The following is a 24990-nucleotide window of genomic DNA, read 5'->3' on the forward strand; positions in this document are numbered from 1 at the left end:
CAAGAAATGTTATGCACCCCTTAGATCCCAGATAAAGCACATGGAAGAGAAGGTAAGGTGTTCAGTGCTACTTGTCATCAGTCCATCTTCTGGAAGCAAGATCCAATACTGAAGCCTTTCCTCCAATCTGCTTCATATGTGCTGCTGAAGGGCTAGCAAAGAAAAGCTGCAATGCCTGGCTCTCTACTTCATATTTGCTTAGTTAATACAATTATATATTGCAGAGAGCATAGAGAGAGGCTTGCTATGGAATCCTATTTCTTGTTATAAAAACAAGCAAGCATACAAAACAAACAAACAAACAAACCCCAAACATTTCAAGATGAGTTTGTGGCTGGTACTAAGGAGCTAACAAAGGCGAAAGCCACTGTAACTGATGCCTGGAGTAACAGCCATACAGAGGGACCTTTAGATGTCTGGGTAGGGTGCTGGTGAAAGATGGGGCATAGTGAGGTCATGGGGTAAAACTGCTCTTACCTGGGGCAGTCCTTGTCCTGTGCATACATGGGATAGTGCTGCTGCTCAGAGCAGTCAACCAGAAATCATTTGTTGCCTGCAGACCAAGGCATATTCTGCACTCACTGAGGGGAAAGTAGTCCTAAGAGCAGATGTGCTGGACCACATCAAGGTTCCCCACAGAAAAAGTGCTTGGCACCAATTAAGCTGATCCTGAGCTCAGGAAGTGCCTATGCCAGAAGAACACTGTCATATGAACAACACCAGCGTATAATTGAAATAATTTATTTACCACTAGAGCACCACAAAAACAGACATACAATGTGTTAAAATACAGAGTAATCGATCACCAAAGTACAACACAGCTGTCCTTTAAGTTCCTTTTTTTTTTCTTTTTTTTCTTTTAAACCATGCCAACCATACAATTGTGTTGTTGCTAAACACATAAAAAATGCTGTCCTAACCCACTCAGCTAAGTGCTAAGACCCCCCTCAGGCTCACACAGCTCCTTTGGGTCTGACCTTTCAAAGTGCGGAACATTTCCTGCCAGGTGCTGGGCATCACCAATGCTCAGGGACTTTGCTGAGATGGTACCTACTTATTGTGACAGTCTTTGAACCATTGCAGTCCCATCTAAACATCGTTTGATGGAGGGGGGTGGGTGGGTAATCGACATCAGACCTGAGTGGTGTTTGGCCTCACATCACACCACTCTATAGAGGGGTGTTTCACCCATGAGTTCTGCACACTGTAGGATCATATCTAATAGTGTCCCTGGTAATTAAGGGAAATACGTGCCTAATAAAGTGGAGAAAACAAAATCGTAGGAGCTTTATAAGAATATTTCAAATACCATCAGTGCATTTTGAGGAAAAAAAGTTTTAAAAAAAAAAGTATCTGATCTTGTGGTAATGATTTACAGAAATACGGCTTTATATTTAAATTTAGACAACAAAAACTCCAAACCCAAACCAAAATCTTTAGCTGCGTCCAGCGCATAGTGAGTATAATTGGACAACTATGCTATCTTGTATTCCACTTTTCCAAAGCTTCAAATCCACTCTGAGTTGCATTCCCGTAGCTGAGAATTGCAAAAATGTTCTTCAGTCTTATGAAATGTGTTCATCCATGTCTCCCTTCCTGTCCAACAAAAATACAGTTCTCATACTGAACCTGATAAAACTAATTTTGCTGCTGTATGCAGCAAAATCCAGAGTATTTACTACCCTGAGGAGTTTCACTGAGTTCAGTGCATCTTCTCACTGGAGTAAGTCTGGCTCAAGCAAGTGTTAGCAGGACAGATTTTTCACTTGTTCATCTCAACTCACTAAATGAATCAGAAGTCTAATGTACCTCCTCCTCTGTGCTGAGTCAATGGGTGGGATTAGATCATCTGTGGGGCTACATGTCTATGAAGGCAATAAGCATAGACTGCTGAAGTCCCAAGGAGCTGTGGGTGCAAGCCGCTGCGGTACTTCAGCCTTGCATCAGTGTTCTGCTGAAGTCAAAGAAATTGCACATCTTAGAACTGGAGCTGACAATGTAAAGCTCGGGAGCATCCTCCTGACACCACTCAGGTCAATGACAGAAAATGTCCTTCTCATCCAAGTAGCACGTTTCTAACACAGTTTTCAAGCTTTGCCATGCAAAGCCATTCATCATATGATTGCGCCTTCTTTGTGACTTTTTTTTTTGCCAATTTAAACTTTTTAGAAAAGAAATGTATAACGTGGATTATTTTTTTAACTCCCTCTACAGTATTCAAACGCGTAACAGCAACAAAGCCCTAGAGACCCCATATTTCTTTTTCCATTTTCTTTTCTTCTTTTAATAGGTTTGAAAACTCAAAAACTCAAGAGTCTGACCCTGCAAATCATGCCATGCCACTGCAGAAGTTAAAGGCAAGCCTCTGATACTGTACTGGGAGCAGGATCAGCCCCACAGCTTAACCACAGGGCAAGTCCTGCTATGTGCGAACCCAGGGCAGCCTGCTACCATGCCGTGCCCCATGCAAAGGCATTGCTGAGGCAGATGTGCATGCCAGCCTTTCACACAGGACCGGCTGTCACTCTCTGCCTCTGAACCGCGTTGCGATTCAAATGTTACAAACGGGGATGAGAGAGGAAGGAGGGAAGGAGGGGAGGAAAGAGCACTTCAATCCATCCTTTTTTATAAAATAAAACAAAATAAAACAAAATAAAAAAACCACAAATGGAGTCAGGTAGCTTATGTCATAATGATGAACAATATACAAAGCACATGTATAGCAATTATTATAAAACATGTATTTGTAGTGCAAGTCAAAATATAGGGACTCTACTCATACTGGCCAGCTAGAGGGAAACACATGATTCTGAGTGATCAAAAAGAGCCCCAAATTCAAATTCAAACTCATGAGAGCTGACAGTATTACAGAGTACAAAAATATGGTGAAAATTTACACATTACACATAAAGTACTTAATTTTTTAATAGTTTACAAATAGAGATCTACAGATATGTTTCCAATTAAGCTGGCTTTTACTACCCACCTATTGCAATACTCTAGGTATGGTTACATATACCAAAAGAACAAAAAATCCCATAGCATAGCTATACAGCAACATATTAAGGTCTGAAGATTAGACCAGTACATGTTAAATATTTTACTGGTTTACTAAACTGACATTTAAATCATTTACAGTAAAAAAAAAAAAAAAATTAAAAAAAATTAAAAAAATCTTATAGACTTGTCTTTGAGACTGAGACAGAGTGTCCTTTATTAGTAAGTTATTCAGTATTTAAAACAAGGGTTTGAGACCTTACAAGAAGCCTCTCCAGGCAGCTGGCATGAAAAATAAGGTATTTTAAAGGCAGAGTTTCTCAATAGTGTAATAACTGATTTCTATTTAAATCCAACTAAACTAACCATTACTTTCTGAAACTTTCGAGCTGGTGTTCCTTTAGGCTTTCTATGTATTTCTGGCAGCTTATTTGGTCTCCATTTTGTCCACATTTGCTGGTTTTCCTTTTCCAATGGCGATACGGAAATGTTCATTTGATAGTTTTTACACACAAATAAATAATGCACTGTTAACTCTACAACTAAGAGGAATGGGTAGGATGCCTATTGCATAACAATACAGAGAGATCAAGTAAGGCACGGGACAGATACAGCAACTCCACTTCATGGGATTTTCCTGTTTTTTTCCTTTCACATAGTAACACTAACAAATTTCTTCCAGTGTTTATTTTTTAAAAGGTTTGTTTTTTTGTGTTTTTTTTTCCTTTAACTTTGCTTCTTGTCTATCTCACACTATGTGTAGGTGAAATGTAAGATAAAGGCCTTCAATGTTTTGCTTCGGATGCCAGTTTAAAAAAGAAAACAACAAAAACTTTCAAACAGTTCAGACTAGTACCGCTTGTTTTTCTTCGTGGTTTTTTTTTGTTCCTTTTAACACTGATGAACCTGGGTTTTTGTTTTTCTTTCTTTCCTCCTCGTTCTCTCTTTTTTTTTTTCTTGGTTATTATTTTTATTTATTTATTTATTTTTGATACACACACGTCACGCTGTTTCTGGGGTATCCTTTAGCTGCATTTGCAAGACTTTACAATCATGTTGGACAGCTGTTCAATTTTGGGTGTTTTGCCAATGTAGTAGAGGATGGTGAGGGGTTCTAAATCCTGGGACACACAGCACGGAGAGGCAGAAGCTTCTGGATTTATGGTGTTATACAAGCTAAGTACCTAGAAGGAGAAAGGAAATAAGAGATTAAGACAGATTCCTCTGCCTGCTCGACTCTGGAAAGCAAATTCCTTTCTGCATCACTTCCTCCTCCAGTGCCTGGGAAAAAGCCCAGTGAAATCAGAAGAAAGATGCCTGGATTTGAATATTTTTGCATGCTTCTCCAGTTCAACCTGGTGTCACAAATAGTCTGAGCTTCCTAATGTCTTATCCCCACAGCCTTAAATCTTAAAACAGGTATGTGCCTGTAGCCTGACTTGAAAACGTAGCTCTTCAAAGCAGCACACACGCTGTATTGATAGGGAAGGAAGAAACTGAAATATTTTTATCTGCAACTTCAAACTGTCATTTACTGTTACAGGATTTTGGTTTTACAGGAACACCAAAGGCAGAGGAGAATCCTTCAGCACAAGTACTGTTTTGCTTCTCATCCCTGGATACTTTTCTGTAAATCCACTAATGCCAGCCTTAAAGAGCTATGACTACTTCCTCAGTAGTCCAACTGAGCATCAGCTGTGGCTGAGGATCAGCAGCACTGGTACTTTATGTCATGTTGGATTCATATGCATGGTTCTCTGCAAGGGAAGTATGTAGGGTTACCCACTGATGATTCACAGGTATTTCCGAGGATGCCATTAATGTGTTAGCTAAACACTAAATGACCTTTTCCTAGAGCTCCAACACAACATTTACAGCTTTTAGAGACAGAAGACCTGTTCAGGACAGCAACACTAACTACTTTATTAAGCAACCTCTGCCTATTTGGGTAACTATCCAAACCACATATTTGTGACCATGACAGTTATTCTTCCTCTTTCCTTTAAAAACAAGTGCTGCTCCAAACAGTGCATGCTACTACTCCACACAAGCATGGAAACATAGGTTCTATTAAAAAATATTTACCACTATCAGCTGACAGCCACTGCCGGTACTACAAGGCCACAGCCACTGACAGTCACAAAAGATACCTGCACTTAGGTCTGTACCTTGTGCCTTTAGTCAAAAAGGAAAGCAATCTCTCTCTTGAACAAGAGGCTGACATTGATCTTAAAAGAAGGTTTGTAAAGAAAAAAAAAAAAGAGATATCATCCTTAGTATGGACCTGAGTGTGAAATTCTTTCTTTATGACAACTGCAGTGCAAATGCCTGCTTCATGCAACTACAGTCCAGACATCCTTATTGACAGTTGAGCAAAATAAGCACTTCACAGCAGAATTATCACTCATTCTAAAGCACTTGGCTAGAATAACCCATCCAATCCCTACAGTTAAAGATTCTATCCCAACCATCTATCAATTCATAAGCATCCCAGACACAAGGTCATTCTTGCTCAAATAAATTTTCAATGTACAAGAATGAATGCCTCTTCTGAAGAAGTACATCTATCCCTACATCATCATGAAATTCAGCACAGTAACAGAACACTAACAATATAAAAAGGAAAAGAGCAATTTATAAAGTAGGTGAAAATTGGATGGTAAGACTCAGTCCCATAATCATTCTGATTATGTTTCCCTAGGTGCCTTGGCTGAGGGAACTCATTGCCATTTTTCACTCATGCTCTTTACTGAATGGTCCCTTTTCAGGCAGCCTTCCAAAGCTGTATCATGCTCACGGCCACAAAGAGTATTAGATAAATTCATACCTTCCACTGATTACCACATTTAGAAAAGTATATATCTGGATCAGTGCATGCCTTTAGGCTTCAACTCTAGTCTGAGGCCACGTGCAAGTGTGGCCTCTCTTTAGGGTCATATTTTCTTATTTAATGAGGTAATAAATTGAAGCTTTAGGCTCTCAAACTGATGACAGTCCCAGAAACATATTTCAGCCTGTAATTATAAAACAGAAGATAACCTATGTCCCTAAGCACCACATCTACCCTCTTCTTGAACACCTCCTGGCATATTTCACCCCTCTTTCCAAGAACAAATTTTTCTTAATGTCCACGCTGAATCTCCTCTGATGCATCTTAAGGCTACTACCTGCACCAAAATCTTTACTTACTCTGCTGTGCTGAGTATCTGAGCTCCATAAATATGGGCAGGCTCCTGCACAGAAATTGGCGTGATATCCTTTAGGTTCATGAATCCATTTCCAGCCAAGATCCCTCTTGAAGTCTATATAAAGTGGACGTAGGCAGCAATTATCCTGCACATTCCTGGAAAATAAAATACAGACAAATGCATTGGCCATAACAAAGACAACACAGAGAATAAAAATAATCCAGTTGTTTGCTCTCTGAATGATGATTTAGAAACAAGTTAGAATCCCAAAAATTCACAACCTAATCACATTTGTTGTGGTTTATACCATAAATGAAATGAGATGCTTAGACATGGTAAAACTTGTTTATAGAAAGCTAATGGAGGATCACTGAAGTATTTTTCTCCAGCTTGTACTGAGTCACCTCTCAACACAGTGGAGGTGACAATTTGGCTACAACTATGGAGCCGATAGGCTTGGGAATCAACCCCGGTGGAGCTCAGTTTCTGCATACTGAGGTCCTAACTTTCCTCCTTTTCAGGCACCATCTCCACGGGAGTGGAGCGCACTAGGCAGATACCCTTTTGGGCATGGACACTGTGGGTCTGTGAACAAGGACCGCATTCTGTAAAATGCCTACCATAAAGAAACGTCTGCTTACATGAAAAGCAACTGCACTACAATTTAGAAGCTGGCACAGTTATGTAAATTATACTAAACATAGATGCATAGTTACCTAAAACAATAGGCAGCATCTAGAGCACGCTTCTTCCGCCGACTGGGCTGTTGCGACTCAAGTCTGTAGGAGGGTAACAACATTAGCAGAAGATGTGGGGTCTTCCCACTGTATTTTTTCCTATTGGACTTTAAAGCTTTCACATCACCACTGGAATATGTGTAGTCATCAATACCTTCAAAAAATACATTTTGGTGATAAACATTATGTTGCTATTTTCTTCACAAATTAAATAAACCATCTCTTTAAAAAAAATGCTGTCAGAACCTGGGCAATGATGGCATCAACTGAGCACATTTACTGGGAAAGTTGAGCCAAATTTCAGCCCAAGATCCCAAATATATTCACAGTTCTCATGCACCTACTGTATCAGCCCTCCCATATTCATAGCCGCTTAATGGCACTTCAGAACCAAAACTGTTGAAATGAATAACAGAAAAGATATGCGGAGTCCCTTCAGCCAGTGCATCTACATTGCTTAAACTAGTTTCAAATGCCTGAAGCAATGATGCTTCTACTACTTCACTTAGGGCAGTATTCTAACAGCTTGCAGTCTTCCAACAGCAGTGCACCTTTCTAAACATCATAGTAGCATTAAAGCTGCTCTGGATAATCAAGCTGCATTTTTCACTGCTTACTTTCAACTCATTAGTTTTCTCCATCACGTTTACACCATTGTAATGCTTATAAATTCTCTGTCTCTCACAGTCAGTTTATTGAATTCTGCTAATTCTCCCAGTAAAATCCATTATTCTATCTTCTTCTTCCCTATGATCACGGCAAGGACATTGATCAAAATATTTACTTTTGTAGTGGAAATCAATGGTCTCATATTTCATATTTTCCCTTGAAACTCTAACTGCCTTACTAGCTTTCTTATCATAGCAATGGGATGGGCAAAAGAACCCAAGTTTTAGCCTTTCCCAGGAATTAAATAGCTCATGTTATGTCCCTTCTTTTTCCTTTTGAAAATTAACCTCCTGAACCAGATAATGCTATCTAAAGGAAAAAAGTTACTTTTTGTAACATGCAAAAATACAGGGATCAAATATCATACTAACATTTTGTTTAAATGCACACAATGGCTTTATTCATATCTACAATGCATGTATTTACCTAGAGAAGGAAAAATCCAATGCAGTGGAACAATGGTTAAATACATGTAATATTTGACAAGGAATACAGCCAAATCCTTGGAAAACCAATGAACCAAATCATGATATATTTGAATAAATGAAAACTTGATAAACAGCATGAGTGGATTCTAATATAGTCTATACATCAATATGCACTGATTGATGATAATTCTGGCATCACCAGTTAAATAACATTTCCCTTTTAGAAAATGAAACCCGAATGGCTCAAAAACACACTGGAGCTTATGCTTTCTGTATATCACCTTGTCTGCTGTCCACAGAAAGCACATCCATCCATAACCCTTACTACATATTTCTTTCTTTTTATTGCTTATCCAGTCCAATCTTTAAGTTTTTACCAAGCTATCAGAATAAAAAGCAATCGTGTAACTAATATATAAGTAACAATAAATTACAGATGCCAGTGATGGAAAGTATATGTATTGAAATAACCAATATTATATAATATTGACTTCATCTGAGACTCAGACTTACACTGCTTGAAGCAGGAACACATTAAATAGGCATACCCCTTCTGTTACTTCAGTGCACAACTCACTTGAAGTGGAGTATGAAAGCTTATTTATTCAAGTCTGGCACCTATTGTTTAGTTATTTCTGAAGGAAATGATGTCATTGCTCAGATGAATTTTAATATTATAGACATATATGAAAAAAAGAAAGGAGGAAAAAAAAATAGCTAGAAGCACTCTTGCAGTTATTTACAAATACTGGGCCCTTTATACAAAAAGGAAGGTGCCTCTGTAAGGAAACCAGCCTACTATTGCCTTATCTATAGTTTGGAAATTTGCCGTATAAGTATTACTTTCTCATACACATTCTTAAAACACACCACATTCGCACATATCTACTGTAAGCAGCTTACACATGTGCCAAGCACTATCTTAATTGGACTCTCCAGTAATCTTCTCTACTGAAGCCTGAACTGTTACAATGTAAGAATGGACAGCAAAGGGTTTATTCTGAAAGGATCTGGTAAATTTTCTCATGATTATCCAAAAGTGGATGGTCTACTGTACATTAGTCTTTCCTGCATCCAAAACTGCATGTACATATATTCAATGTGGATGCTGCAAACTTTAACATAGATATCTAAGGACACAGAAACTCCAAGCATGGAACAAGACAGGTTACTCATGCCATTTGGTTTTAGAGCAGTTCAGTTGGTTTTAGAAGAGTTCAGCTGACAAGAGTTTTGCCCTTGTGCCTTTAACACCATTTCCTACCAGTTAAGAGTCAAGATTTTTAAATATGTAAGTTTTCCATCAGCTGAATCCAATTTTAGAAAGGTAAGAGATCCTTCCCTCCTCCCCCCCCCCCACCCAGTCAGTTACACAACAGTAAAAAGTTATATATTTTTCAGTCGTTACCTGCAAATCTTGCTTCAAGCTCCTCACTTTTATTTGGGATGATATAATTATTGGAAGGCACAAAGGTGCAGCACGGACAATGTAAGCTTATCTTAAATCCAAGGTTCCTGTCTGCAAAACATGAAAGTAAGTGGAATAGGTTTTTACAAGTGGAATGAGCCTGAAATACTGCTGAGTTAATAGATGACAGCTTGGGGCAGGAGTGAAGACAAAACACTGCTTGTCACCTCTGTGATGGAGCCATTCATGTACAGCCTCAGTGACATCAAAAGACAACCATTCTCCTTCAGCTCTTGTTTTAACCACTTTGCTGTCAATGTAGCGCTGTCCTGGTGATGATAATTCTTTGGATTTCAGAACCTGCAAGAAATAACAAATATGATTGTCTGCAGGTTAATATTTAACAGATTTGCATTAAAGTGGACCACCAGCATTACAAAGAGCAGAAGAAATTATTACAGCTCAAATTTCTACGCAACAAATGTACATTCAGTGAAGTTTTCAGTACCAGAAGAAAGTACAGTATGTCTTAGTTTCTACAGAATCATTACTATCAATTACAATGACAACAGCAACAAGGATTCAACAGTCTGACTATTGCAGTAAAGGTACTTGGCTAATGGAGTCTTTTTTCACTTCCCTTAGAATAGTGCTGCAAATGGTTTTTACCCATCATCAATTGCTCCACACTTCAAAGTCCTCATAGGGCTACCACGTCATAGTGCTGCTCTGCTGCTACTGCAGCGTATCTTGAAGTTATGATGCCTGACTTTCAAATACCACGTGACGCATGCCCATGTTTGCTCCTTACTTTACAAGGAATCTTCTTTGGGTGTGTGGGGAGAGGAAGGTGATGAAAAAAAACACCTCAAGGAAACAAGCTTTTGTCCCCAAGCAAAACATGTCATCACATACTTCTTCCTAAGAGAATTCACAGAGGGTGACTGCACTGAAAATTTGTCCTGCAGCACTAGTGGTCAAAGGAATCGCAACAACTGGAACTTCAAAACAGAGGCTACACCATTTTCTATAGTAACACACTGGCAGAAAGCCCACTAGGAAGACCAAGGGACTGGAACACCTCTCTCCTGTGAGGAGAGGCTTAAAGAGCTGGGATTGTTCATCCAGGAGAACAGAAGGCTCAGGAGGAATCTTATCAACGTGTGTAAATATGTGAAGGGAAGCTGCAGAGAGGATGGATCAGGTTCTTCTCAGTGGTGCCCAGTGTGAGAAGAAAAGGCAGAGGGCTCAAACTGGAACACAAGGGGTACTGTCTGAACATCAGTAAGTTATTCTTCCCTGCATAGGTGCCAGAACATTAGAATGGGTTGCCCAGATGTTGTGGAGTGTCCTCCTTGGAAATGTGCAAAAGACACTTGGACATGGTCCTGGGCAACCTTGAGGCGTCCTTGCTTGAGTAGGGAGTTGGACCAGATGACCTCAGGAGGACCTCAATCACTCTATGATCCTGTGCTATCAAGAGCTAAACTACAAAACAGTCTATGCACTGAAGATATGATATTGCTTACCCTTAACTAATCTGCACAGTAGATCACTTTCAGTACTGGTTACACACTAAACAGAAAGAAGGTATTGTCTATACAGGTAACCTGTGGGCATGCAAAACCAGCCAGGTGTGAATAATGGCCACACAAAGATCTGCACAACAGATGATTCTGCTTCTGTCCAAACCTGGATGCCAGCTGTGTTTGTATTTGAGTCAAAGGTTTCAGCAAAGTTTGCTGCTGAGAATGCAATAAAAATTACCTATACAAAAATCCTCAACTCCCCCCCCTTCAAGGCACAGGAATGCATGCCTGGAATTTCAATTGCTCACAGTCTTCCTTGTATCTAAACAACTTGACTGCCTTCTCACAAACAAGCACAGGCTGCTATTATGTACCTTACCTCTAGGATGAAAACAATGGGGCTTTTAGCTGCTAATAAGTTTCTGGTTTCCGAGTTATTGTTACATTAATAGTTTTGTGAAGCAGGAAGTTGGAATACCACACCATGTTAAGTCAACTCCAATCAACACACCATGCTATAACATCACTTTGTGACTTCTAGCATGCCAGCTGTGTGAGTCTGTATTTTGTTTTGGGTTCTTCCACTCTTTAGCCATTCAAGCATATCTCCAAATGAGTAACTCTCAGACATGTCTCATTGTTTCCTCCTATTTTCTCAGTCCAGATCAGCCTGATATCTACCAAACCACTTGCACAAAGCAATGATGAAACTGCATAATGTATACATAGAAAGGTATTTCAAAAGAGGTGTGAAATTACATCACCATAATAAAATTAATCTTTTCATAATGGAAGAGAAAAGCAAGCTTGAAAAAGCCAGACTCTGTCCAACATGTAGAGATTCCTCCCTCTTTATTTCAAATGAATGCTAGATCTCTCAAAATTCAACAGTGCAGCAGCAGCTCCTACAGTATCAATTGTACTACAAAAAGAACAGCAATCTGATACACTCTTTCATGTTTACAGCAGAAGAAGAAAGATATATAAAGGTGTTGGCCCCAATCCAAAAAAAATTAACAAACATTGATAGTAGAGGATGCTGATGTCTCCAGTAGAAATCGAGGGCACTCAAACATTCAACACTAGGACTCCTTTTTACAGGGCACCCTTCAAACAAAGTGTTTGAACAACTGTTTACAGAGAATCTGGCAGCAGCAAGGGGACTACCATTGCCTAGAAGTGCCAGAGAGATGAGACAACTCACAATCAATGCTGGGAAAGTCCCAGAGAAGTACAAATATAACTTTGCCTTCCCTTTGGTCTTTATCAGGTCAACTCAAGTGTTTCTGAGGACGTAATGCAGCTGTCACTCTGTAGCAATGTGGTGGGGGTGCAGGGACAGGGGAGCAAATGGGACACAAGAACTTGGCTAATTTTTCTTCCTTTCTGCACGGTCATATCTTTCCACTGACTCCAGAAACTGCATACCTCGCAGTTTTGGCAGTGATGTAAGGATCTAAAAGTAAGCAATGTGCCAAAAGTAATCTCTTGCTGTTAACTATAATTGGTCTTAGATGTGTTTTGAAAACTCAGTTGTACTTTGGTATCCAAAAGAGAATGTCTTATCCCAATCTCACCCCTATGAAAGGACAAAGTCAAGGATTGGCAGTGTCCAACTGGCATGCAAGGCATTTATAGAAGGACAAGAGATCATCACTGCACATATTCAGTAGTACAGAGTACACCCATCCTGACCCATGAAATGAACTATAAGAAAAGTGATTGCATGTTTCGGAAGTGAAGGACAGGATAGACAGTGTAGATTAAAAGAGCCAGATATAATCCGTCCTTCACTGTCTACAGTATCTGAAACTGTGACTTGTGGTTTATGTAGTGTGTTCAGGAAAAAAGTTATGAGGAATGAGCTAGAAAGTAAAAAATACTAAGTATAGCATAAGTAATTTCCACAACTGACATCATGCATTAAACAGGCACTAGTAATTCTTAAGCAAAATGTTGTTGAGTATAATATGAGTGCCACACACAGTGAAATTAGCAGGTCTGCTTCAACCTCAAGCAAAAATGATCTTTTAGCCTCACTGTTTCCATTCCTCTCCGCCCCCCCCCCCCCCCTTTTTTTTTTTTTTTTTTTTTTTTTGTGGGATTAGCAGTCCTAACACAGAGCTAATGGATGATAAAATCCCAGGGTCATCAGTCTGTTTCCTCCCACAAACCCACCAGATGAATGACTCTCTTCACTTTTGTACATTGCACTCTATTTCCATCCACGCTGAAGCAACTACTTTCTGCACAGTGAGAATTAAAATGGCTTCTTTGTAGGAACCTATCAGAAAGTCTTAAGGCTAACAATACATTCTTCAAATACACTCCCAATAACTAATTACATGAGATATACTTCCTACTAAATCAACTAGCTTAGTTAAAAAAAAAAAAAGAAAAGCCTTTTGTATGCCTTGCAGCTCTACCACTTCAAAGCTTGTCTACTTCTTCCAACTACACTATAGCTCTTAGAAGAGATATTATACCCTTACCTATAAACATTGCATTGTCTGTAAACACTGCCTTGCCTTTATGCTTAGCCCATCACAACCACATCTAACATAATCAAAAATGTTGTTGCTTAACTTGTATCTGTGGGGTGCCTGAAAGGTGAATGTCTTTGTTCTACAGTTTTCAGTGCTCCAAGTATATCAACATAAGATAAGAAAAAAAGAACACTGGAAAGAAAGAATACCAAACTAAACTTGTAGTTCAGTCTTTTCTCATTTCCTCCTGGAACAGCATCCAAAAAACCTACCTTCAAGAGGCAGGAGGACTTTGGTATGTTTGGTTTATGACCTGGATTGCTAGGGCTTTCAGGGCTGGGAGTATCATGTAGGGGAAGAGCATACCACCTACACATAGAAAAGCCATCCAATCCAATTTCCACACACATCATCTTACCCCCCTCACTTACAAGTGTATGGTGTATGCACAAGTAGCTGACAGTGCACAAAAACTGCATGAGTGCAGGCAGGTATGAACACGCACACCTTTATTCATGCATGAGTGAAAGCTCAAGACAAACAAAACTTAAAATTCAGGTTGTACAAAATCTTTATAGCTTCTAAACGCGAGGATGTTCTTCCACACATCTCTACTTAGTCTTTTCTTCAACAGAGTGATCATGCAATGCTGCCTTTTCTATAAAAGGATTATGCATAGGCATATGATCACATTATGACAGGATTAGCTGAATAGGTAGAACTATTACAAAAGGAGAATCCAGCAGATTTCTAGCACAGTGTGCAGAATAAACTTCCTTCAGTATCAGTGCTGTTACTTTAAGAACAATTTGGCTGTGTCTGCCCTCCTTTTGTATGTAATGCCTTCCTTTCACATGAAGGCAAATATTTAGCCAAAACTCTTCATTAATCTCTACTTGACAAAGTAGTTTGTATTCTCAAGCCTTGCCTTCTAGCTGTCATTACTATGAGCGCTGCAAACTTTGCTCGTCATTTTTTTTTCTATTCTGTCCCCTCTTAAAATACTCATGGAAAAGAATTATCTTAGGAATATCAAGGAAGAATCTCAAGATGCCACATGCATGCAGCTACTGCCAGCAGGACAAAGAAAAACACAACAGTGGATACCTGAATATTGCAGGTAACTGCAGGAAAAGGATCATAAAGCAGCCAGACAGGCACAAACAAAGCATCGCTCTTGCTTGTACAGCTATGTGTTTGAGAAAACCACTTGATGATCACTGTGATGTGAGTGCCTTCACATGCTTCTCTCATCAGGTCTGAAAGAATCTGGGTACCTTATAAATCCCATTGAAATTTTTTACTCTTCACTGGATCTCTAAAGGCATTCTACCCACTACTCAGTCCTTGAAGGGAGGCTCTGCTCTGCTGGCTAGAATTTATCTGTGCTCATTTGTTAGAGGAGGCTGTTAGTACCATGTAAGCATATTCCAAACCACCAGGACCAGGTGTTCAGTGATGAAGTAGCTTAATTTTGTCATAATAAACTGGTCGTAGAAGAATCACAAGAAAACTTCCAGAAAAGACTGAGCTCTGTATTGCTTCTGCCATCCACTCCAATTGTTTTTCTTTTTTTTTTTTTTTGACTAAACAGCATAAAGTGATAGATACTTCTAAGTTTAAGTATCAAGTAGCTGAAATCTTCATTAAAAGACTGGAAGACATAAACGGTTTATTTATATGCACATATGTTTATACTCTTAGGAAGCTGTAACACAAGTAAGGAAAGGCATTGTCTTAGTCTGCATTTTATAAACTGTGATGTACGCTGAGAACACTAAAGGCCATGATAACTGACAAAGCAGAACATTTGCAAAACCAGTAGAAACGTGGTTTCTTTAAAAATGGGGCCTATCAGAAGCTAATCTAAGCAGAGAACCAGGAATTGGCATCATTGAAATTAGATTGGTTTGAAAACAAAATCCTCCAAAACCAAAAAGTCTGTTAATAAGAAAGACAACTACTTTGCTCAAATTTTCCTTTGCCTACTCCCCTTCTCATATATATACATGCAGCTAAAGTAGGGGATAACTCAATGAACACATTAGCGTATAAATTTTAAACAATAACCACTCAGAGCAGACAGCAGAAGAGCCTGTCTTCATAACTCATTAGACATAAAAGGAAAAAGACTGTCAGAAAGACACACTGGTTTTTTCACACAACAAGAGCTCCATAACAACAAGTTGCTTAGTTTATTTCAGGTTTGACTGCCTGGACAGTACATACTCCTATTCTCCAATATTTACCACAATAAATTTCAAAAGAATAGGATAATTGCAATTAAGTACAATTAACACTGTAACAGTTTTAGCTAATAAATTCATCGCCTCTCCAGCAAGCAAGCAAACAAAACCAAATGTGGTCCAGAAGTGAATTTATACAGGCTGATGCATCAATGACATATATCTGCTGCAGCCAAAAAAACTAAGCACACATCAAAGGTGAAATGTTAGCAACAAGGGCATTTCATAGCTGGGTTTGAGAATTAGAGTCACCAACTGTTTGGAAATATTTGGGGTGACTTATATTTTCTTAAAACAAGTTGGTGAATTTTCAGAACACAATAACAAGATTATATGGCCACCTAAAAGTATCTGTTGTGTCTGCTATCTTGCCTTGGTAATTATGGCAGTCACAGCTGTCAGACAGTGTGGGATCTGCCATCACCAAGTAACAGTAAAGATGGTATTATCTTGTAAAAACCTGCTATGAATCTGTTTTTCCTTTCCATTTATTCTGGTCTGATCTCCTCCCTCCAGATGCTGTTGGCTCTCTGATAACTTCCTTCCTTCCTTCCTTTCTCTTCTCTGTCATCTCAGACCTCTGTGATGTTCCTGTATTACAGCATTTTGGCAGACTCACTAATCTTTCTCTTACTTATCATCATTATCCATGGTTTCCATTGGAACTTCAATGGCCTTTTTAAAATGATGGAAATAACCTGACATATACTTGTGAGCTCAAAGCAAATAAGCCCAAACAATGAGATCCAGTACTAAATGATGTGCTAATGATGGTTAACATCACAGAAAAGATAAATCCTCTTTGCAGAACATCATGGCTACAAACTGCCATCTAGGATAACCTCTTCTGGGCTAGTAGAACACTGCAGGGACTCCAGCCTAATCTGGTGCAGAGTAATAACTGGATTCCCAAGGTCCACATACGCAGCTGCTTGCGGTTTCCAAATTCTTATGTACTATTCACCCTACTGAAAGAATCACTTCTCTGCCTCAGTCCAGATTTCAAAGGTCTCCTCAGACAGTTCTCATGGACTTCATCCAGCCCCTTCCTGAAGCTTAGAAGCACAAGAAAAAAAAAGAAAAAAAAGGAAAAAAAAAAGAACCATGCTAATTCTCAGCTTTTTCTCACTCGCTCGTTCAGTTCAAGGTCTTGGATCCTATTTTGGACACGAAGATAAGCAAAACTTTAGTTCTGCTGCAAACCACTACAGCCTCTCCCATCCAGTTTCTTACTCATTGTATGCAGAGACATACACTGTAAAAGTGCCAAAACCTTGATATAGTACCAGATAATTGGGAGTCTACCAGCTATCAGAATCTTAACCTTCTTATCACCACTAGTGCAAGAGAGATCACGTATTTTTTCCAAAATTCTTGGTGCTAGCTTTCACACTTCTTTTGTAACCACTTTTGGAAAAGAGCAATTCAGAAACTGCCTTTAGTGCAACAGAGTTAAAAGGGCTTTACAGTCCCCTTGCTCATCAGTGGAAGCCTTTCCATTACTTGTGAAGGTCTCCGAATCAGGCTCAAACTGAGGGCAGAATCTTTAGAGACTAGTATAAGAAATGCAGAATTCCTGCCAAAATACAAAGGTATGGAGTACTTGCCAAAGTCTTTAAAAAAGCCATAGCTGTATGATCCATCTGCTCAGAACTTGCCAGACACGTTCCTCATGCAAACTCGCAAATAAAAAGAACATATTGCACACATAACCCAGCCCCATTTATATCTGGATGGACTACAGCTGTGGCAGAATTCCCTGAGTGTCGGCTGCTACTCGCTTAAAGGTAAAAGAAGGTGAAGTGTGAGGGGGCAAGGAGAAGTACAGCTAAAGCAGGTCAGAAAAGGAAGGGAAGTAAAGTATGTCAGGGAATCACTGGCAGATTTGCTGTTATACCCTGTGGTGAGGGGATGAGCCTCAGGAAAGAGGATGAAGACTGAGAAGGGATTTCCTCTCCACTCCTTCCCCAAGCAGGGCCTTCCACCTGCTGTGGCAGATACACGTGCTGGGTATGGTGAGGATACAGCCCTGCGGCTGCTCACTTTCATTTACATTTAAGCAGGCAGGAAGACTGCGCTGTGAAAGCAATAAATAAAAATAGAGGGTCTGGGGTCCTTCTCGTGGAAGATTTTGAAATATTAAGTGCAATTTCCTGCTGTATAGTAGATTTTAAGATAGCTCTGAAGAAAGATTTTATGTAAAATGAAGCAAAACAAAAAAATCCTGTAAACTTATCTAGCATTTAACTTTAACTTGCCAGAGGCACGTTATGTTTTATTAAAATATCAACAAGGAGCAGCCAAAGTCAACAAAAACAGAGTGGGCTCTCCTGTCTCCCAGCCAAACCGTGTGTCCTGCAGGGTACTCCTGAGCTCACCTCCCCTCTGTGCTCAGTTCTCCCAGCCCCTTCTTCCTCAGTCTTGTGCCTGATTGGCACATTTCATGCTCACATGCATTTTCTTCCAATATTTTGGCATTAAACCTTTTTTGCTTTTTTAATATTGAGATCTACTGCCTCTTCCACAATGATGTCTTCTTCTACAAGTCATTCCTTTTCTTTTCCTTCCTCCTGCCTGCACTGTCCTCCTTCCATCACCATTCTCCTTACAGTCTTCTCTTCCCACCACTTACAGACTCCCACACAAACCACTCCTATCTTCTATTTTCTCAAATCATCTATTCTTCTTTGCACAGGCTCCTCTCCCACAAAGCTTCACAGTGTTTTCCTATACCTCTCATCCACAGCCTTTCTTCATATGCCCACTACTGGATAGGGTAGCAGGGCATAAGGGGGGCCTTTAGTTGTCTCATCACTGCCGAATGATACTGGTATGATACTGGGATTTTATTTTTTTTTTAAGGTCCTTTTGCTGAGGGCCTGTCACTTGCTTTTAAGTACCGTAAGGTTCTACAGCAGTTTTCATATTTTGGCCCAAGTGCTGCTCTTTCCAGACATTTCTGTTCCCTAGCAAGCCCTGAGATGAACTATCTGATGACAAAGCTCCCTCAATGCCTTGCTCACCTCTGATGGTCTTCTTTGCACCAGCCTGATATTCCCCAGCCTAATAACTACCAAGCTGCAGTGCTGGTTAAAACTTGGGCATGTCTGCACGTCTGGTTACCTTGCCACATTGCAGCCTGAATCGCAGGAATCTGAATACAGAGGCTTGTTTTTCACCTATGTCCTACATTCCTATGTTCCCCATAATGTACACACACCGCAAACTGTAATAAATCTGTCTATCATCTCAGTGCCCTACATTTCAGAAGGGTCGAGTTGAGAGTATGCACCAGCTTGTGCCAGTAGCTAATGAGGTTTTATGTACCACTTCAAATTGTCTTCAGTAACTTCATAGTTCCTGATAAGAGCTGGCTGCATATGAGATAAGCTTTCAAATGGCAGAGAATATGACACACTGATAAACACTTCCCCTCGCCTATGCTCAAGTTATTTGCCAAAGGTACCCTACATGTGGTCTTAAATGTACTAAGTATTTTGTAGGTACAGAGTTTGGAATAATAATTACAAAAAGGATTCTTGACTGAAGTATGCTAAAAATTAACCTCCTCTGATCCTCTGGTCTTCAGTTGCTGTGATTGGGTAGGTAAAGCAGGAAGTTGAGTCTTATGAGGAATGGCTCAGGGAGCTGGGATTGTTTAGCCTGGAGAAGAGGAGGCTCAGGGAAGACCTCATTGCACTCTACAACTTCCTGAAGGGCCACAAGTTGTATCAGATGAGGTTTAGACTAGACATAAGAAGGAACTTTTTCTCTCTGAGAGTGGTCAGGCACTGGAATGGCTGCCCAGGGAGGTGGTGGAGTCAACATCCCTGGCAGTGTTCAAGAGGATAAGGAGCTAGGAGATATGGTTTAGTGGTTTTCTATAGGTATGGTAAAGAGAGGACAGTTGGACTAGATGATCTTGTAGATCCTTTCCAACCTTGTCATTCTATGATTCTTAGTTGTTAGCTGCACAATTTATACTGAGTTTAACACTTCAGAAAGCACTGCACATTTGCCACTTGATTATAACCTTGCATCCAACCCACATGCAGAAGCCTGGCTTCAAGGCGTAAATTGTGGGATCCAAATATACCACTTGAGATATGGGTCAGAGCAATGGCTGTCAGTTGGAACTGAATGCTACTAGGTGATATTTGTTACCCAGACATCCCACAGCAGCTCAGTGCCACAAATATAGCTTCCTGCTATTTTGCTCTGTGGTGCGAGAGATGACACCTCAGGGCCGAAAAACAGCAAGGACCCTTTGCTCTCAATTATACTGAGATCAATCTGGGGCAGCACTACTGCCGCCAATGTAAAGTGCCTCAGATTTACACCCCTGAGATATGGCCCAAATCTATAGAAGCTTATTTTAAATGCATTCCCTAACTGAAAAATCAAGACACTGTCTGAACTGAAGGCATTTGAAAGACTGACTGTGGTTTAAATTTAAATCTGACTCATAAAGGGGTAATATGTTCCACTGCATCTTCCTTCTTATACCTCTAAGGGAGGAGACAGGCCCTTAAAGAAACCAGGTCTGATATTATCTGGAGAATGGCCACTTCTTCCTGAGCCCCACACAAGTGTTGGGGGTGCCCTTGGCATAGATAGGATCATACCTAACACAGAATATCCTAAGTTGGAAGGGACCCATAAGGATCACTGAGTCTAACTCCTAAAGTGTTAGAAAGACCAAAGGTCACCAAAGGTCTTCTGCTTGTGTATCTTTCAATTCCACATCCCAAAGCAATGTTCTCCTGGGCATTAGCCTGACGCTGCACAATGTTTGGACACCCCATATGGTAAGGACCCCCATTCACTACCTAGTAGCTACCTACACATATGGCAGCCTAGGACAACGACACCAAAAAACAGCTCTTTGGATGTATTTTCTGTGATGCTTTATGATGCACTACCAAAACATAGTACTGCTTCCATAGTAAGCAACCATTACTTGTTATAGTTTGATTGTTTGTACACAATAAAACTACCTCAAAAACAATACTGCAACACTCTCTGAACCACTGTTTTTCACCCCACAAATGTTTTCACTTGTCCAGCTTTGCAGTGGTGCCCGTTTATTTTTTGGAATGCTTATTCATAAAAGGCAAGCTTTCTCTGAAGGGTGAAGGGAGTTTATTCATAAATTCAGAAGCACCTTAATAAAAGAAAAATGTGACGAAGTCTTCAAAGTGGGCAAGAAAACTGATGAACAAAGACATTCCCATAACAACCGAGCTTTATCTGATCAAATTCCAATAAAGCCTGCATTTGGCATAAATCTTTAAAAACATAGTGAGGGCCACTGGAGGATGCTGAAACTTGTTTATTTAATATTACTCCCTCCTCTAGAAGTATTTTATCCTCTCAATATTTTCTGAAGGCTTGGTGCCTTAAGAAGCGCATCAAGTGAAGATGGTGCAGTGGAAAGTGAAGTATAGGGCTGCTGCCTATGGGATTCTGTTGCTTCCTTCCTTCCCTGCAGCTTCCCACTCTCCAATGTGCTGATGCTCAGCAGCACCAGGGATTAACCTTTGCTTTCAGGCAGAAGAAATAACAGAATTTAATTCTTTAAAAGGCACCATCTTTTCTATGTGGCTTCACTTAACTAGAGCCAAGAAAAGACAGAAGCTTTTATACCAACCTTATAAAAGAAGCTTAATTCCTACTTCTATGAGTTCTATTTTTTTTTTCTCCATCATTAAGACTACTTAAAATGTGTGCTGTGCTTCCCATTTGCACAGGAACACACAAATGTGACTGACTAATCCTAAAATACCCAGAAAAGTATTCTGGGTGAAATCATACATTAAAGAAACTGTTTCTGCTCTCAGGGATTACCATTTGCTCCCCGTGGCTTTGGGAGAGGAGTTGAAAGAAGATGGCAAGGTACAGTGTGCTGCTGTCAGAGCTTTGCTCAGCACCCTGCAGGAGGTAAACATAGGACAGCCAGCACCTTGAAAAGGGACTTAACCTTGTACCCAGGAATTCTTTGGATACACTATCCCAAGCAGTCTGCAAACATCCCAGCTAGGGAAATGTGAACATGGGGCCAATGAGCTGCCAGGCTACCCAGGGACCCAAGAGAAGGGATATGTCTAGGTCACTTCCAGAAGGATTCAATTCCATTCAATTCAATTCCAGAACCTATTGCTCAGAATCCCATTTGCACCATAGGGCACAGACAGTTTGCCCAGTGGATAAACAACCCAAATAAATGCATCAAGGTCCTGTACATCTGACTGTGCTGGGAGGGACAGGGTCTTGCTGGGAGCAAGGGGCCCAGGCTCACCATGCCAGACAGCCCCAGACTGCCTTCCTGCAGTCAGTGCAAATCAGGGCTCTGCAGGAAAACACAAAGTCCTCCTCTGATGTGGTTTGGAAAAAGGAGCCAAGTGCAGCCTGAGGAAAGCTTGGTTGAAAAGGTGCAGTCTTGCATTTCTTTCTCATTTTAAGGGGTAAATCTCTAAGGTCAGAGGACCACACAAAGAAAGAACCAGGAGGAAAAATAAAATATTTATGTTTTGCTTGCTTATTTTTTTTTCTATTTATCCTGCACATCTGTCTCTAGCTGTTCCTGAAGCATGCTTTCAGAATAGTATTGTCCTTTTTATATCACTGGTATATATACTGCTACTAAACTGCCATTGGTCAAAATCAGATTGCATTGGGGTACCTACATGTAATCCAGGAGATGCCAGCCTCCCAGTGAAATACAACGGGAAAGCTGTGGCTCTCCCCAGGACACTTCTGCCTCCCTCCTCCTGCTCAGTGGGAAAAGACGAGACACAGAAACAACCATTCCCTGAAACTACAGGTATGAGAAGAATTTCAAAAACTCATCCAGGATATTTCAGCAAAGCAAAACAAGACAACCTGAAAGTCAGTGAGAGGAAAAAAGAAAGAAAAAGGATTTAAAAAAAAAAAAAAAGAAAAAAAAGTAGTAATTAAATGTTGCTTATGCAAGATGAAAAACCACATTGTTGCTTCTGGGCACAACAGCCCTGGCAAGCCTAGCACTATCTCACAAGACAGGAAGCAGTGCTTATGCAGGGAGGAGGAGCAGCAGCTACACTTGCCAAATCTACCATCAATCTCCTCTGAGAGGCTGTCTCCATGCATGGCTTCTCATGCTTCCAGCAAACATACCTGAGAAAGTTTTCAGCCCTTACAAGATGTATTTGCCTCTCCCACTTCCACTGAAATGAACATCCTCCCCATTGTTTCACCTCCTGTGTTTGTTCCTTCCCTCACTGTCAATCATTTCTAGCACTATGCAACACTGAAGTTCCTCCAGCATCACCTTGCTAATCCTTCCCTACATTCTATTCCTCAGACTTCCCTTGTTTCACCTTCTAAGACTTATATTCTTAGTTTTAGGATGTTTCTATAGCACTGTTCTACAATAAAGCCTCTTCTCCAACTACTTGCATTTGCTTTACCTGTTAAACACTGCATGTATCCTCAGACATTGTGAAGAAGGGTTGAGGTATTCCTGGTAATAAACCTGTGCAGTTTAGTCAACACAGAACTAACATAACACCTACATGAAAAGCAAAGGGGTAAATATGACCAAGAGGCAGAGCAGTGGCACCGAAAAGCACTAGTAAGCACACCTTACTAATTGATGAGTATACTGAAGGAAATGCTCCAGGGACAGCTTGCCTTTCTACAGGTGAAGTAGCAAGTAACATACCTAATGAAAACCCAGCATAAACACACCTTGCTGCTTCTGAGTCATCTGACCAGGTATAGAAAATCCCCAGTTCTACAATAACCTGCATTCATTACTTACCCAGTACTTCACTAAATATATCTCCACCCAGTCTGAAAAGGAGATTGCCTTACTCACTGGCTATACATTTATATAAAGAACCCAAGTATCTGCTGTGGGTGCAGGTGTCAGTTATTTTCATGGGCACAGGCTTGCTGGAGTGAGCCTCTCTCAAATGAGCTCCAGCTGTTTCTCATCACAAGGCAAATTCCCAGCTGTGCAAAGGCCCCTTCTTCCCTATATCCACCAAACCCTTTCTGTCCCACATTCCTCAAACATGGAGGTGCAATGAGCCGAGCTCAGGGAATGTCAGCTGTATTCCTTCCAGGTGCATGATTAACAGCACTCAGAAAGCCCAGGGACACCATTATCTCCATTTAGGATGTCTGAACAGTGAGGTCAAGCTAGAATATATGATTGTTTTGACAGGCTGGTGTGACACCATCACAGGGACTCAAAATGTAATTCTTTGTAATGGCTGTCAGACCCTGAGCACACTAGTGGCTTTCATCAAAGATTCCTGTTACCTCTCTTAACAAGTGAAATGTTATTTAGGCACCTTTTCTGCCTGCCTGTTCATGCGATGCACACAGCTAGGCTGCAACCTTGACAGCAAGCACCCGGTGACCACCTGCAGACCTGAACCCCATTCAGTTGGGAATCACACTTCTCTCCTGTTTAAATCATGTTTAAAACCCCAGTGCATCGTTTCCTGCCCTTAGTCTCTCAGTTTGGCTTATAGCATCACTTCAAGAAGCACAAGCACAAATTCTGCTCTATCTGCTCCCAGCTTGGTTTGTGCTTCAGCAAATCAAGCAGCAAAATACAAACTTTGAAAGTAAAGGTGATAACTAACTCAAATTTGCACCCACAGAATCTGACCCAGGCTCTGTGGTGCAGCATACTCACAGTAAGGCTCAGATACAGCAAATAAGGGTAGCAAAAACAGGGCTAAAGAAGGGTCTGGTATGATTTATTTTACAAGATAACTTTCTACCTAGCAGGTTTTTAGCTGAAAAAGTACATAACTGCAGAGTCAAATCCCTTTTTGCTGTTGAGCTTCTCAGCAAGATGAACTATTCTTTAGACAAAATATGCTCTAGCCAGAATTTCCACAAACAAATGCACAGAATCCTTGCAGTTGAGTTTAATGGATTTAGGATGTGTGCACGCTGACTCACTATCTAGCTAGAGGAGCCTCTGCTTGAGTTTGTTTACACGCAGCGGAAGTTTTGTGGGGTTGTGATGGTTTCTATGCAAGACTGAATTTGCTTCTTTAGTGACAACATCATCTGATCAAGTTCATAAATCATCTGATGTCACCAGCAGAACAGGAAAGTGCAATTGGAAAACAAACAAAAGAGAGATAAGTCTTAATGACACTCCAGAGTGAAAAAGAAAAGTCTTTAGATCATTTTCTTCCCCTCTCCACAAACTCTGAATTTTCCACTGACTTGTTCCAAGCCCCGGACCACCATATGGAAGTCAAGCTGAAGGCTGGAGTTTTGAGGCACACTTTCTA

At 40.4% G+C, this 24990-nt stretch overlaps 1 protein-coding gene across 1 annotated transcript in view; it reads right to left on the reverse strand.

Annotated features, from left to right (window-relative positions):
• Positions 1-725: 725 nt before the first annotated feature.
• TGFB2 (transforming growth factor beta 2) overlaps positions 726-24990 on the reverse strand; it is a 62580-nt gene continuing 38315 nt past the window's right edge. The window contains exons 3-7 of the mRNA XM_015857278.2: positions 9655-9787; positions 9428-9538; positions 6902-7076; positions 6187-6340; positions 726-4181 (exon numbers count right to left, since the gene is read on the reverse strand). Of these exons, the coding sequence (XP_015712764.1) occupies positions 4023-4181; positions 6187-6340; positions 6902-7076; positions 9428-9538; positions 9655-9787 (732 nt within the window). The 3' untranslated portion in view covers positions 726-4022. The remainder of the gene's footprint in view (positions 4182-6186; positions 6341-6901; positions 7077-9427; positions 9539-9654; positions 9788-24990) is intronic.

The sequence above is a fragment of the Coturnix japonica genome, chromosome 3, assembly GCF_001577835.2.
Source record: "Coturnix japonica isolate 7356 chromosome 3, Coturnix japonica 2.1, whole genome shotgun sequence".
In the NCBI taxonomy this organism is placed as follows: domain Eukaryota; kingdom Metazoa; phylum Chordata; class Aves; order Galliformes; family Phasianidae; genus Coturnix; species Coturnix japonica.